Source organism: Acromyrmex echinatior, chromosome 10 (assembly GCF_024713525.1).
Source record: "Acromyrmex echinatior isolate Ae372 chromosome 10, ASM2471352v2, whole genome shotgun sequence".
In the NCBI taxonomy this organism is placed as follows: domain Eukaryota; kingdom Metazoa; phylum Arthropoda; class Insecta; order Hymenoptera; family Formicidae; genus Acromyrmex; species Acromyrmex echinatior.
The window spans coordinates 2,847,862-2,861,685 of NC_141861.1; the positions used below are offsets into that span (position 1 = coordinate 2,847,862).

General features: G+C 27.8%; 3 protein-coding genes across 4 annotated transcripts; all 3 read right to left on the bottom strand.

Annotated features, from left to right (window-relative positions):
- Positions 1 to 164: 164 nt before the first annotated feature.
- On the bottom strand, positions 165 to 5,875 carry LOC105143911 (nardilysin). 2 transcript variants are annotated; one of them, XM_087410488.1, is made up of 14 exons: positions 5,529 to 5,875; positions 5,228 to 5,327; positions 4,780 to 4,893; positions 4,495 to 4,690; positions 4,220 to 4,428; positions 3,946 to 4,113; positions 3,523 to 3,857; positions 2,935 to 3,423; positions 2,628 to 2,775; positions 2,431 to 2,558; positions 1,858 to 2,236; positions 1,043 to 1,702; positions 608 to 861; positions 165 to 435 (listed from the first exon to the last, which is right to left on the bottom strand). In XM_087410488.1, exons 1-12 carry the CDS (start codon positions 5,612 to 5,614, stop codon positions 1,094 to 1,096), a joined length of 2,961 nt encoding a protein of 986 aa, XP_087266614.1. In that variant the 5' UTR covers positions 5,615 to 5,875; the 3' UTR covers positions 165 to 435; positions 608 to 861; positions 1,043 to 1,093. The 2 variants fall into 2 exon arrangements, with proteins under 2 accessions (XP_087266614.1, XP_087266613.1); XM_087410487.1 differs by having other exon boundaries at positions 165 to 861.
- Positions 5,876 to 7,266: 1,391 nt separating this feature from the next.
- LOC147908213 (nardilysin-like) lies at positions 7,267 to 8,929 on the bottom strand. The gene is made up of 2 exons (XM_087410510.1): positions 8,555 to 8,929; positions 7,267 to 7,677 (listed from the first exon to the last, which is right to left on the bottom strand). The coding sequence occupies exons 1-2, from the start codon at positions 8,927 to 8,929 to the stop codon at positions 7,267 to 7,269; spliced, it is 786 nt and encodes a 261-aa protein (XP_087266636.1).
- LOC105148682 (nardilysin-like) lies at positions 8,425 to 12,635 on the bottom strand. Its single transcript, XM_087410067.1, has 10 exons — positions 12,150 to 12,635; positions 11,892 to 11,970; positions 11,451 to 11,564; positions 11,178 to 11,370; positions 10,905 to 11,110; positions 10,623 to 10,796; positions 10,196 to 10,527; positions 9,598 to 10,101; positions 9,307 to 9,457; positions 8,425 to 9,225 (listed from the first exon to the last, which is right to left on the bottom strand). Exons 1-10 carry the CDS (start codon positions 12,236 to 12,238, stop codon positions 9,085 to 9,087), a joined length of 1,983 nt encoding a protein of 660 aa, XP_087266193.1. The 5' UTR covers positions 12,239 to 12,635; the 3' UTR covers positions 8,425 to 9,084.
- Positions 12,636 to 13,824: the final 1,189 nt, after the last annotated feature.

Sequence of the window (13,824 nt, forward strand, 5' to 3'; positions counted from 1 at the left end):
GGGAAAATATGTTTTATGTATATAAGCATATTTTATATATAATCATATGTATATAAAATATGTATTTTTTATATATAGACAAGTATATATAAATTTATATAATTTTATATAATTATATGTAATTATATAATATATGAAACATTTTTTCCAAGAATTATTTTATTTATAATCCTTCATGCAAAGAAGATCGGTGCAAAGAATAATTATTGTAATAATTAAAATTGTCAATATATAATCCTCATAAACTCTTATTTTAATGTGAGAAAATTTCATTTCATTAACTTCAAATATTCTATGTTTCAAAATGAAAAATACATTTCCAAACTACATTTACTATTATAATAATATCGCGCGGGAAAAATATAGAAGCAAGAAATAGCAATTTGAAGAACATGCTGCGATTATTGGTTTCTTCTTTTTTTCATTTAGGAAAAACTATAATAAAAAAGAACTAAATTAGTGAAACTAAGAGGATTATTTTATAACTTTTAACAGCTGTAATTGTAGCGTTACAGTATTATTTTTTATAATGTACAAAACCTACGCAACAATACTGTAACGCTACAGTTACGTCGTTAAGAATTACATAATATTCTCTTTAGTTCACCTTGTTAAATTTAAAAGTCATGGTTAAAATAGTCTTAATATGCGGGAAATACAATTTTTGAACATGTTTTAACTGAAGAAAATAACAATTAATTTTATCGAATCATGATAATTTCTCTCTGTTTTTATAAAAATTATTTCTTTTTTCATTAAAACCGCAATCATTATTAAAATCGTGATTCTTACTGCTATAGATCAGCAAGCAATAATTGAGAAACAAAGAATTCAAAAATTTCTGCGTGTGCCCTAAATTACCTAAAAATAAATACATAATTTCTTTAATCCGATAAATCAACAAGAATCGCGGAAAAAAATATTTTATATATAATTATATTATTAATTGACATATTTTATATACAATTAATAATTATATTTAAAACATGTCCATATATAAAACATTTTTTCTCACAACCTTATTATTATTATACAGAATTACAATTTATAATTTTATTTTTTTATATTATTATTGTGTTATTTATTCTGCACTCTAATTCGAGTATCCTTCAAATGCTGGATAAGCGTAAAGGTTTTTCTTGTATTGTCCTACTTTAGTAATATATTTTTCTTCGTCATTATGTTGATGTTCGTCGATTATGTATTCCACAGCAATGGATGGCATTTTGTCGGATTTACTTCCTACAATATGTACACTCAATTGTCTCATATAATTTTCGCCCCGCGTGTACTTATCAAACCATTCTCTTAGTTCGTTTATTTTTATTTTGTTTAATGCAAGTATTTCTCTCTCGTGTCTGTCAAACATGTATTCACCCTTCATGATCTCATCCCAGTTTCTGTTAATTTCTTCTCTAACATTCATATCAGCATGTTGCTTAAATATTCTAAATCTTTCCTTCACATCATCTAAGTCATTTTCTGAGAATTTATTCAAAAATTCTCTAAAAAATACCAGAAATTCATCCATCCACTTCGCAATGTCCTCAGTTGTGTATAATTTATTTTCTACTGAATAAGTGGTACTAACAGAATATTCTAAAATCCCATCGACATCTGTACAGTCGCATGAAATATCTTGTATAAGATTATCTTGATTTTTTAATTCACATTGCATTGACAATTGTTTTTTCATTATCATCTGAAAATACGTGCGGATAAATATAATTTATCTTAAGAATAGAATTAATCGCAATAGTCGAAGAAGTTATTCATATTTTACTTTTAAAAATAGATGAATAAACACCTAAGAGTATACAAAATCAGTCATACAAAATCATGTTATTTAATACTTACAATCATTAGTCTCATTAATACTGATAACTCAATTGATGTGACATCGATTTGATAAGTATTTACCACAACGGAAGTTGGATCACGTTTGTTGATATTTTTCAATTTGTAATAACTTGTGCCCAAGAGTAACTGAAAGACTCTATTCGATTGCATCGTACTAGAATATAAAGAGTCACATTTAAGTATTCCAATACATTCTTGTATAGACAAGAACGCAGAATCCTGCGTTACATTGCCTTGCATGAGACACTGAATGTATAGACGATTGGTAAATGATTTTGTAAAATCTTTGAATTCTTCAAAACTGACATTTTGTAGAGCATTGTGCATATCAACGTATGTATAATGGACTAATTTTAATATACATAATTTCATATCCCTGCAAAAAAGATTAAAGATATATTCATTATTGTCTAATTGACAAAAAATATAACATTTATTATAATGTATTTTACTAAATTAATTCTTTATTTAATATCTATTATTAATTATTAATTAGATTTAATAGTTTCTTTCAATTATGTAAAAATTTTATAATCTTGTTGCAATTATTTGACAATAAATAGCCAGTACTCAGCCAGTTTCCCAGGTTTAGTGAATGTATCGTGATAGAGATTAATTTGTTGATCTCTGATTATTTCGAACATTTCCTTTGTAACATCCAAATACTTCATATATTTTATTATAATTGACAACAACAACTGCAATATAAATAAAGTAAAAATAATATACATCGAAACTATGTAACTTTGCTTTGAATATATACTTACAATTGGCATAGGTCCGGATATTTTTGTTATAATTCCTTTCTCACTAAGACTGATGTCATAGGTGTATAACCCACTCTTTACAGCTGGATGTAATTCTTCCACCGCTTGTAGTTTTATTATGTTGCAGTACATTGTCATGAGAGCGGCACTGAAATATTATTAAAAAGAGAAGCTTTTTAAAAATAAAAGATACAAACAAAAAATTATGGAATCGTATTAATAATTTCAATTTAGAAATTAGTGTATTTAGAGTTAGTAATACTACACAATGCAGTATTATTATAATACATTATGCTATATTATTTACTTCTCCGGTGATTGAAGTCCTAGAGAGGAAATGAAATGTGTATACATATAAGATTTTGCCAAACCAAACTTGGAATCCGGGAGATACCATAGCTCTGCTATATTATTACTGTACAATTTTACAGGATATTTTAGAACTTTTGCAGGCAATTCTAAAGAATATTCAATATAAAGGTTAGCCTCCGGTAAATAAAAATCTGGCAATGGCTTGATGGATTTCCAATGTTCGAGCCATTCATGTGGTACCTCGATGTCTGTATACGTTTTCGACCATGAATCGAGTTTATCTAATGTTAGATTGCCAAAGTCATTGTCGAAAATCATAATATTTGCAGTCTCTGGCGTTAAATAATTCAAAACGTTTGTTATAGCTTTTGGATCATATTCAAAATAAATTTTGCTTCCAGTTATATAATCGCGCGACTGATAGAGGTGCAAATTTATACATAAATCCTTCACATTATCCATTGGATTTTCTTCATCAAGATATCTAAAAAGATCTCCAAATATAAATGATGTTTTTCACGAATATTTTATTTTTTCAATTATCTTTCATGTAGGTATCTATTTATTTCTAAAACTAGTTTACCTAAAATTATTTTCTGAACGCTGACTAAATTCGTCGTAAATTTTTTTCTGCGGACCTTCTTTCTTTAACCAATTGATATAGGAAAATATCGTATCTAGTATCTTCTTTATATGTTGTTTTCCTTTACTGGAGAGACCTATACTAATCTTGACTAAGCTGTACGCGATAGTATGTATATCGTAACAAATTTTCTTATTGGAAATATTCCATAATTTTTCGCGTAGATAATAAATTAGGGAACCTATTTCTTCATTTCCAATACGCCATGCGATATATCGATATGGTTTACTTTTATATAAAGCCAATTGCGAAGGCATGGCCCATGTTATTTCTAGCTGCAAAAGTCACATTTTATTTTACATATTTATATTTTAACGCATAATATAAACTTTTTTTGAATTTGGTCAAATTTTAGTTACATACTTGTTCTTCATGTTTCGAAGCAGAAATTTTATACATTCTTTGAAAAGCGGCAGTATCAAAAGGAATATCATTTTTTATTAATTCGGTAGAGTCATCGAGAGTTGGTATATTAACAAAACACGTATCAGTTGTGACATATTGCTCCAATGTATTCAGCGGTAATCTTGCCTAATAAAAGGTGTATCATGTTATAAATTTTAAGTTTGTTTTTGAAATAAATAAACTGTATATTGTAAAAGTAATTAATCGTTTGTCGAATTTTTAACAAAATTACCTGTATAACCAGCTTTATTATGCGAGCACTATAATGGCGCTCTTTGAATTTGTGTAGCTCTTCATATAATTTCGTGTAATCCAAATTTTCGTGCACTTTTATAATACGATCCTCAGTAATCTTGTTGATTGGATGATCAGTTCGCGTAAAGGAGGAAAGCTGTGGTTGAGGAACTCTGTTCTTGGCTAAATTTAAAGCTGTCTGAAATTCTATATAAATATGATATTTTAAGATTGCAAGTTGCAACAGTTGCAAGTATTATAAGTATAATCTACCTTTTTTTATGTCGTTTCGATTCTGCATAAATGCATCTTTTTCCGGTAGAGGGTTAGTGAAAAATTCAGCAAAACGAATGAGAACTGATAAAAAGTATTCCTTTTGAATATCAAAGAAGAACGATGTATATTCGATGTAATGAAAAAAGTAATTACAACTGCCTCCATGTTTATCGAGTTCTATTAAATTATGTTTCTGCAAGAGAGTAAAATGATTTAAACAATTTAATATACAAATAAATAAATTTTATATCATATTTATTTATACGTATTATATTTTAGTACTTGGCAATATTTTTTGAATTCAGCCAAAAGGATATGCTCGAAGAAAAATGATATGCCTGGAAATTCTGGTGGTTCTTTGAAAAATCCTGTTTTCACACTTAAGCAACATGCTGCCTATTTAAACAAATATATGTACGTATCACGCATAATACACGCTGAATATTAAATGGAGAAATAAACATAATTAATGGAATGACTCGTAAATGATTTAAAATTGAGTAACACATATTGAAATTAATTAATAAAAAGTTCTTCTACACTTAATGAAGAAAATCAATTTTTCCAAATCAAAACTTTCAATAATACAATTAAATCTTGAAAAAATAGATATCTTTTATGAGAATTTTATGTCTTTGAAATATTATAATTTTAATAAATTTTAACAATAAAATAATTAAAAAAATTGGTGTAAGATATTTTCTAAAATACACATTAAATAATTTCATACCTTCATTTCATTTTTCATATCTTGATGTTGAGAAGAGCTTGTCTTTGAATCATCATTGGATATTAGCAAAACTTCTAAACCATTTGGTAATCTGATCGCTCTAAATTTAAAAGACAAACAAACAAAATATTAATAAAATGAGAATGTTGTGTATATTACTGATTATTTAAAAAAATTTAATTCCTCCATTTATTAATAAAAAATATATTTCAATGTTTCTTCTAAAAAATTATCGTCGCAGTATTTCTTACGCTTCAATCGAAATCGTGCATATTGCTGATCGGTATTTCTTTCGTCTCACCTATATTCCTTCTTGTCATTCTCCGATTTGACGGGAGTTTCTAGATATTCGACTTGACAATTCTCATTATTTCCACTCTCTTGCATTATTTCGATCGGTATAATACGATCCGATGAAAGAATTTCCAATATTAAATCGTTTCTGATAGATGATTTTAATTAGCACTCTAATCGATACGGCTTCTTCTTCCGTTATGCCACTTGCTTTCGAACAGAAATCGATATACTAACTTGGAAACATGGTAAGCAAAAGTCGTAGATGTTTACTAACTTATATTATTCCCACTGATCTGAGAGCCAATAGTTCAGCGAGCCAGTTAATGTACGGGTCTGTTCTTATATTCAAATATCGTTTAAATACAATCTTAAAAAGTCGCAAAATTTTCTTTTCCGAATGAATAGAAAGCTAAGCAGTTGACTTAAAAAGTATTAGTTGTTGGAATTAATTCGTAGCGTTTTACAAGTGATGGGAAGTACTTTCATTAATGTATTTTTTAATGCTCATGTGAAATAAATAACATTCTTTCATTAAAAAACGCTACGAATTAATTCCAACACCTCATAGTTCAATTAAAAAATTTCCTCTTTTTCTAGAAAGTATATATTTAATATTTAATATTTAATACTTCGTCAGTTTATTTAAAATGCAATTCCTACACAATATGTATGCATACACAAAAATAAAATATTTGTAGAATCAGCCGTTCAGTTTAGCCTTGCTCAATTGGTGTGCGGCCTTTGTAAAAAAATACCAATTTTAAATCAATTAAGTTAAGTATGAATATTTTGATTACGTTACTGAGTGAGGAGAGGAAAAGAGAAAGAGAAAGAAAAAAAGAGAGTGAGAGACATATTTTATTGAAAATATTTTGTCGTGTTTAGAATATAAATAAAAAATATGAAAAATTACATCTTGAGCAAGTACTTTACACTCTACGAGCATCGCCCTTTATTATAATAATATATGTTTTTTTCTAGTTATTATATTTCTAGTTATTATAGTTACTTATAATGTTTTCATTATATATCTGTTTATATTTTCTTATTAAAGAAAAATATCGTCATTATATAAAACTAACAATTTGAATTTTAATGTGAAAAAATTTTGTTCTATTACTTCAAAATTCTAGTTCCGTAGCAAAATGCAAAATTTTATAGCTGTTATAATAAGTTATTATTCATAACAGCTCATCGCAAAGAATATTGAAATATAATAAATGTAATTGCAAAAAATTCTCACTTTAAATTGATAATTAGGGATCCAAAATATCCTTAATTATCACAGTATATGTTTTTGTTTGGTTATTACAGTTACTTAAAATATTATTAAAAATACAGTTATACAGTTACTTATAATATGTTTCCATTATGTATCTGTTTATATATACATATATTTTCTTAAAGAAAAGTATCATTAATATATAAAACTGACAATTTTGATTTTAATGTGAGAAAATTTCGCTGTATTTTAACTTCGAATATTCTAGTTCTGTAGCAAAATGCAAAAATTCTATAGCTGTACAATAATAACTGTTATAATAACAGCTATTATTCATAACGGCTTATCGCAAAAAATATAGAAACGTAAAAGATGTTTTCATTGGTTTATTGCGTAGTTGCTATGAGAAGATAAAAAGTTTAAATTTAATCATTTAACCATTAAAAAAAACCTCATTATCATAATACAATAAAAGCTATAATATCATTTTCATTATATTATTAAATTATTAATGTGTCATTTATTGTGTACTCTGAAGGGATGTGTTGGAACGCTCAGTTGGAAATATGAACAGTTTTTTCTTATAATCTTCTACATTAGTAATATAATGATATTCATTTAGCTTGTACTGCTGATGATCGTCGTTTATATATTCTAAATTAACGTATTTCACTTTTTTGGGAATAGTTCCCACAATATGCAAACTCAATTTTCTGAAATTACTTCCGTTCGATGTGTGGTCTGCAAGCCATTCGCTCAGCTTTTTAACATTTATATCCTTTAGAGCAAGTATTTCCTGTTCATGAAAGTCAAATATGTAAGTATGGTCTAGGATCTGATACCAATTTTCTTCGTCTTCAAAATTGACATTGTCATGTGATCTAGATTTTAGGTATATTTCTTTGTAAACATCCAATTCCTCTTCTGTGAGCTTTTCCAAATAATTTTTAAACAATCTCAAAAATTCATCGATTATTTTATCAACGTACACGGTTCTGTATTTATGCGCTTGAGTGCAAACAGTAATGGAATATCCTAATATTCCGTAATAGTTTACAACGTTGACTGTGGCATGTTCAAATTTATCTGCGAGGAACTCGTGTAATTTATCGTTCATTATGTCCTGAAAACACGTGCAAGTGAATGTGATATGTAGAAAAAATTAATCGTGATAATCAAAGAGCTTATTCATATTTCATTAACTTAAAAATAAATGAATATGCATCAAAGATTCCATGCATTCAAAATATATAAAATATATATGTTATTTAAAGGGATTTCTTCTTATAAGTTGTCTATATCGATTAAACGCAATAATTTTTGTAAAATAACTACTTTTTTCTCTTTTACAGATTCAAAAATCCATTTCGAGGATTAAAGTATACGCATTAATACGTACGGATCTGTGAGATAGAGTTTATGTTGAGAACGAAAAGAATGACTCAAATTTTCTTTATTATTTCTTACCCCAATATGACATTATCATTATCGAAACATTTGCTTGATTTGTTATAATTATATATTTTGATATAAAAGCTTTGCAATCAGTACTTACGAAATCGTGGTCTACAAATTGATCTACAGTTTACATAAACAAATGATGCGGAATTCTTAGAATTTGATTTAGAAGTTTAATTAAAACGTTATTATTCAACGAAAATTTATGTATATATATATATATATATATATGTGTGAGATATTAGAAACTTTGCAAGAGTATATAAAGATGTGCCAATGTGTCGCATTTTTCGGTAAATAACGATCTCCTCGGAGTTAGCTCTTCAATTTAGGATCCCTTTAATACTTACGCTTATCAGACAAACTAATGTCGATAATTCAATCGTGTTGACACCGGCTTGATAATAATTTTTTATCACGGAAGTTTCATCTAATTTGTTGATATTTTTAATCTTGTAATAGCTTATGCCTAATGGTATCTGAATGGTTCTAAACTGTTGCTTCATATTTGGAGGTAAAGGTCCACAATTAATTGTTTTAATAAATTGCTGTACTGTGTTGATTGCAGCAGACGGCGTCATGTTTCCTTGCACAAGACATTTAATGTATAGATGTTCGGTAAAGAATTTCACGCAGTCTTGAAAGTCTTTCAAAGTGATATTCTGTATAGTATTGTACATATCAATTTGTGAATGATGGTCGAGTTTCAGTATCGATAATGCCATGTCGCTGCAAGCAAGAGGAAAATATTACTGATTAGCAGAAATGTAACGTGATATAATTTATTTTATAATATCATTTGTTACAATTAATATGTTAATCATTTATTTTGGTCATATAAGAATTTTGTAATTGTAATAATGCTTGATATAATAAACAATCAGTACGTGATGAAAATCTTAGGTTCACTAACGTCCTGGTAAAATCTCTGAATTTGTTGAATTTTGATATTTTCAAATATGTCCTTCGTAATAAAGCTTGTGCAATTCACCATGCCTTGTGCAAAAGTATCCGCAACAACCTACAAATAATAAATAATGATAATGATATCTCTTGAAAATTGTATTTATATCTTCAAAGCACACTTTCAACGTATACTTACTGGCAGTGTTTCAGTAAGACCGCTTATTTTTAATGTAAATTCATTCCGAATGAATCTGATTTCATATTTAAATCCAATCAGTTCAGCTGGATATAATTTTTCGGTTAATAGCTGTTTCAATAGTTCGTAGTACATGCGTATGAGAACTCCACTGAAATGTCATTAATGTTCACGTCTTTTTTAATAAGATGTAAATAATTATATAAAAATCATGATATTAATAATTATAAGCCGAAAATTATTTACATATAATGTCAAATACAGTAATATTGTTACATTTTCTGTGCTTACTTCTTCAACGACTGATAATTTAGATGGGAAATAAAATAGAAATGCATACAACATTTCGGCAAACGAATCTTAGGAACCCGGTGATACCAAATCTCCGACACAGAATTACAGTATAATTTTATAGGATATTTCTCAATTTGTTCATTTGGTATCTGCATTAGACAAAGGTTCTTGGTAAGGAATATATTCGGTGATGGTAAAAAAAATTCTGGTAATGGCTCGATGACTTTCCAACGTTTGATCCACACTTTCGGTATCTCAATATCCGTATATGCCGTTTGCCACCATGGTTCAATTTTCTTTAATTCGAAATCATTAAAATCCTTGGAGAAAATCATAATATTCGCCATCTCAGGCGTCAAATAATTCAAATATTTTTTAATAACTTTTGCATTATAATTAAAATCAAGATTTCCAGTTATATAAGCATTCGGCGGATAAAAATGCATATTCTCACATAATTGTTTTGTAAAACATATTGATTCGTTATCGTAATTAATAAACCTAAAAAGAACTTCAAGTAAATGGCGTTCCACAAATATGTTGTTGGTTATTCTTTTCAATCATCTTAAATACATATATTTATTTTTTAAATTACCTAAAATTATTTTGTTGACACTCATAAATATCATTGTAAATTTCTTTCTGCGGACCCGCTCTCTTTAGTAAATTGATAAAAGAAAATATCGCATCTAGAACATCTTCCAGATGTTTTAGTCCTTCAGAAGTGAGTTCTATGGTGAGCTGCATTAAGCCATACAAAGAGTTTTGTTGACTCTTACAATTAAATATATTGTCTAATGGGCTCCACATTTTTTGTCGTAGATAACTAATTAAGGAACCTTCTCCTTCATATCGAATAATTTTCGAGATATATTGATATGAATTACATTTAGAAAAATCAGAGAACGAAGGCAAGGCCCACGTTAGCTGCAAAAGAGGAAGTTTAATTTGTAGATTTATTTTCATTTTTATGTTGTATAATCCTAAATTCTTTTATATCTGCTCAAATTTTAGCCACATACTTGTACCAAAAGTTCCTCATCATGTTTAATTTTATACATTTTTCGGAAAGCGGGAGTATTAAAAGGCAGATCGTTTTTAAATTTGGAAAAATTATCTGGAGGTATCCCGTTGTTTGACACATTAGCAAAGCACGATGTGACAAATTTTTCCATTACATCCAATGATAGTCCCGACTATAAAAAGACATATTATGTTATGATTTAATTTTATTTTACAAACAAAAGTATCATAAACTCTATAAGTAATAAATAATTCTCGCGTCGCAATTTTCACAAAGTTACTTGTATTGCTAGCTTCATTCGGTGAGCACTATAGTGGCGATTTTTAAATTTGACTAGCATATTGTACAATTTGTCGTAATCTATATGATCGTGTAATTTTATTAAATGGTCTACAGAAAACTTGTTGGCTGGATGACCAGTTTGTGCGAAAGAGGAAAATAGGTGGTCGAATATCTCCTGTCTTTTACCTAAGCTTCTCTGAAACTCTATATAAGCATAGAATATCAAGATCGCAAGTTGCGACAAAAGTGTTTATATTACGATTTATAATACCAGTTTGTACATCATGTTGTTCTATAAGTACTTGTTTCGATATTATAGGCTCAACAAAAAAATCACCAAATCTCTTGAGAGCTACAAACAAGCTGTTTTCTTCGATGTCAAAGAAAAATATTGTATGCTCGTTGTCGACTGAGATATCATTAATACCCTTATGGTTTTCAATATACTTGTCCAAAGTACATTGCTGCAAATAAAACGATATTTAAATACTTAAATATACGAATAAATAAATTTACGGTAAATTTATGTATTATGTTTTAATACCTCTGGAGATTTTTTGAGATCTTGAAAAAGTATATAATGTAAGAAATACGATATGCCCGGAAATTCTGGTGGATCGCTGAAATTTCCTATGTTCACGCATAAGCTACACGATGCCTGTTTAGAAAAATATATAAGAGTATATACCTCACGTGCATTATACGCAGTATTAAATGGGGAGAATTGAACATAATCCGCAGAATGAAGTAAACAATTTGAAATTGTACACACATTTCGAAATCATTTCATGGAAACTGGTCTGCAGTGCTGGAGATTAAATTTTTCAAATCAAAACTTCTGATAATACACTGCTTTAATCTTATGAAAATGGATATCTTTTATGATTTTAAAGTTTATTGTTAATATTAATTTTAAATATAAATATTGGATGAGTTAAAAAAATTCGTAAGTCCTAAAATGCAAATTAAATTGTCTTTTTTATACCTGCTTTTCTTGAGAAGAAGACGTTAAATTTTCATTGGATATTAGCAAAGCTTCTAAACCGTTTGGCAATCTGATGGCTCTAATTTTTGAAGATAAAACAAACAATAATAGAATGAGAAGTAAGAATATTGTATACTTTGTCAATCATTTAAAAAATTTAAATATATTATAATATTTCTTTCCAAAGTTTGCTATCATATTATTTCTCTCGTTTAATGCAATCGAAATCGTGACTGCTGAGTATATGCTCGCTTTTACCTATATTCCTTGTTATCATTCTCGCTTTTGTCGATCGGATCCAAATGTACATTTTGTTGGATCATTGCATCCTGTCTCTCCATTGGCATTATGTGACCGTGCAGAAAATTAAAATCGAAATTATGTCGATTTGTGAAATACAATTTGATCTGGAAAAGCCTAATGATTTTAAGTTCTTTTCAACTTCTTTTTCAATAGACCTGACACCATTTCAATTAGCACATTGACTGAAAGATGATCTTCTTTTCGAACATATTCTCGAATAAAGGTTAATATGGCTAATGTCTAATGTATATTATACGTAGAGGTTTTAGATGTTTATTTACTTGTATTGTTCACATAGTGATGTAGAGAGCTAGTATTCATAGTCCGTTTGAATTTAAAACTTAAGTCTTAAATTGTTATTTAAATCTTAAATTGTCATAAAACATTCTTATTCCATTTAAATTATTGCTAATTATTAGCATTTGCAGCCTTATTAGCATTTTTAAATATTGCTACTTAAAATAAGAATTATTAATTGAAATAAGATACTGGCTATGAATATCGATTTATCTTATTACTGTTTACTTCCCATCAGCAGACAATGTTTTTAAAAATGTTTTTAAAAATATTTAAAAAACATTTTTAAAAACATTTTTAAAAACGTTAAAAACAATGGGTTAAATCCCCTACATTTGATTCAATGTTAACAAAGTTAACTTAACAATTTTTTTTTATTTTCCTCGTTTTTGACTATGGAAAAAAAACTAAACATTGTAGGCAAAAGAATCTTACATACTAGGAACTAGTTTTCAATATGTAGAAAAAGTATAAAATTGCAAGTCGATCGGTTGAACCATCCTCAAATGGTCGCATTTTGAAAACAATACATTTTGAGAAAAACGCGATTAAAGTTTTACATTCGGATCATACTTTTCGTTGCTAACGTTTCAATCTTTTCAATTGCTTTTTCAGACAAAGTTGTTATCTTATATCAAATCAACCATACGTATTTTTAAATGTATCTCTGAGAAAAACACAATGAATGAAAGAAGAATGTTTTTTGATCTGCGTTAATTGTACTGTCGCTAGCGCGCGTACCTGTCGTTTTCAATACACTCAAACCTACTCGTCTATAATTTCGTGTAACTTCTTTATTTTTCGCCAAATAAATCTACAAAAATGTTTTTTGACATTAGATTTCACACATTATTTAAAATAATCCATTTTTTTTCACCATCTCTAGACGTATATGCCCCTAACAAACTTTTAAAGAATCACGTTTAATTTCTTTTTTTTGTTTAAACTGTAATGCTATATTGAATGAGAATCGTTAATAAATTGAGTTACACTTCTTATATCGCTTTTTCCTTCTGTTCTTAAGAAGAAATAGATAATCTATGTGCATGGAGTTCAACTGAAAAAAATGGAATAACTATTAGAGATTGTCAACTTTAAACAAATTTTTAATTATCGAAGAATTCTGAAATACTCAGAGATAATAACGAATATTTTTGTCTAACTATTCATATTGTAATTATAAATAATAAAATGTATAAGAGTTACAAATCCATATAATATTATTAGAAAAATAGAAAAAAAAAGAGTATTTATGATGTTTATTTAAAGTATAAAACTCGAAACCTACCCTTAATAAATGTTGCATTAATTCAAATTATTTATATTGTTCATT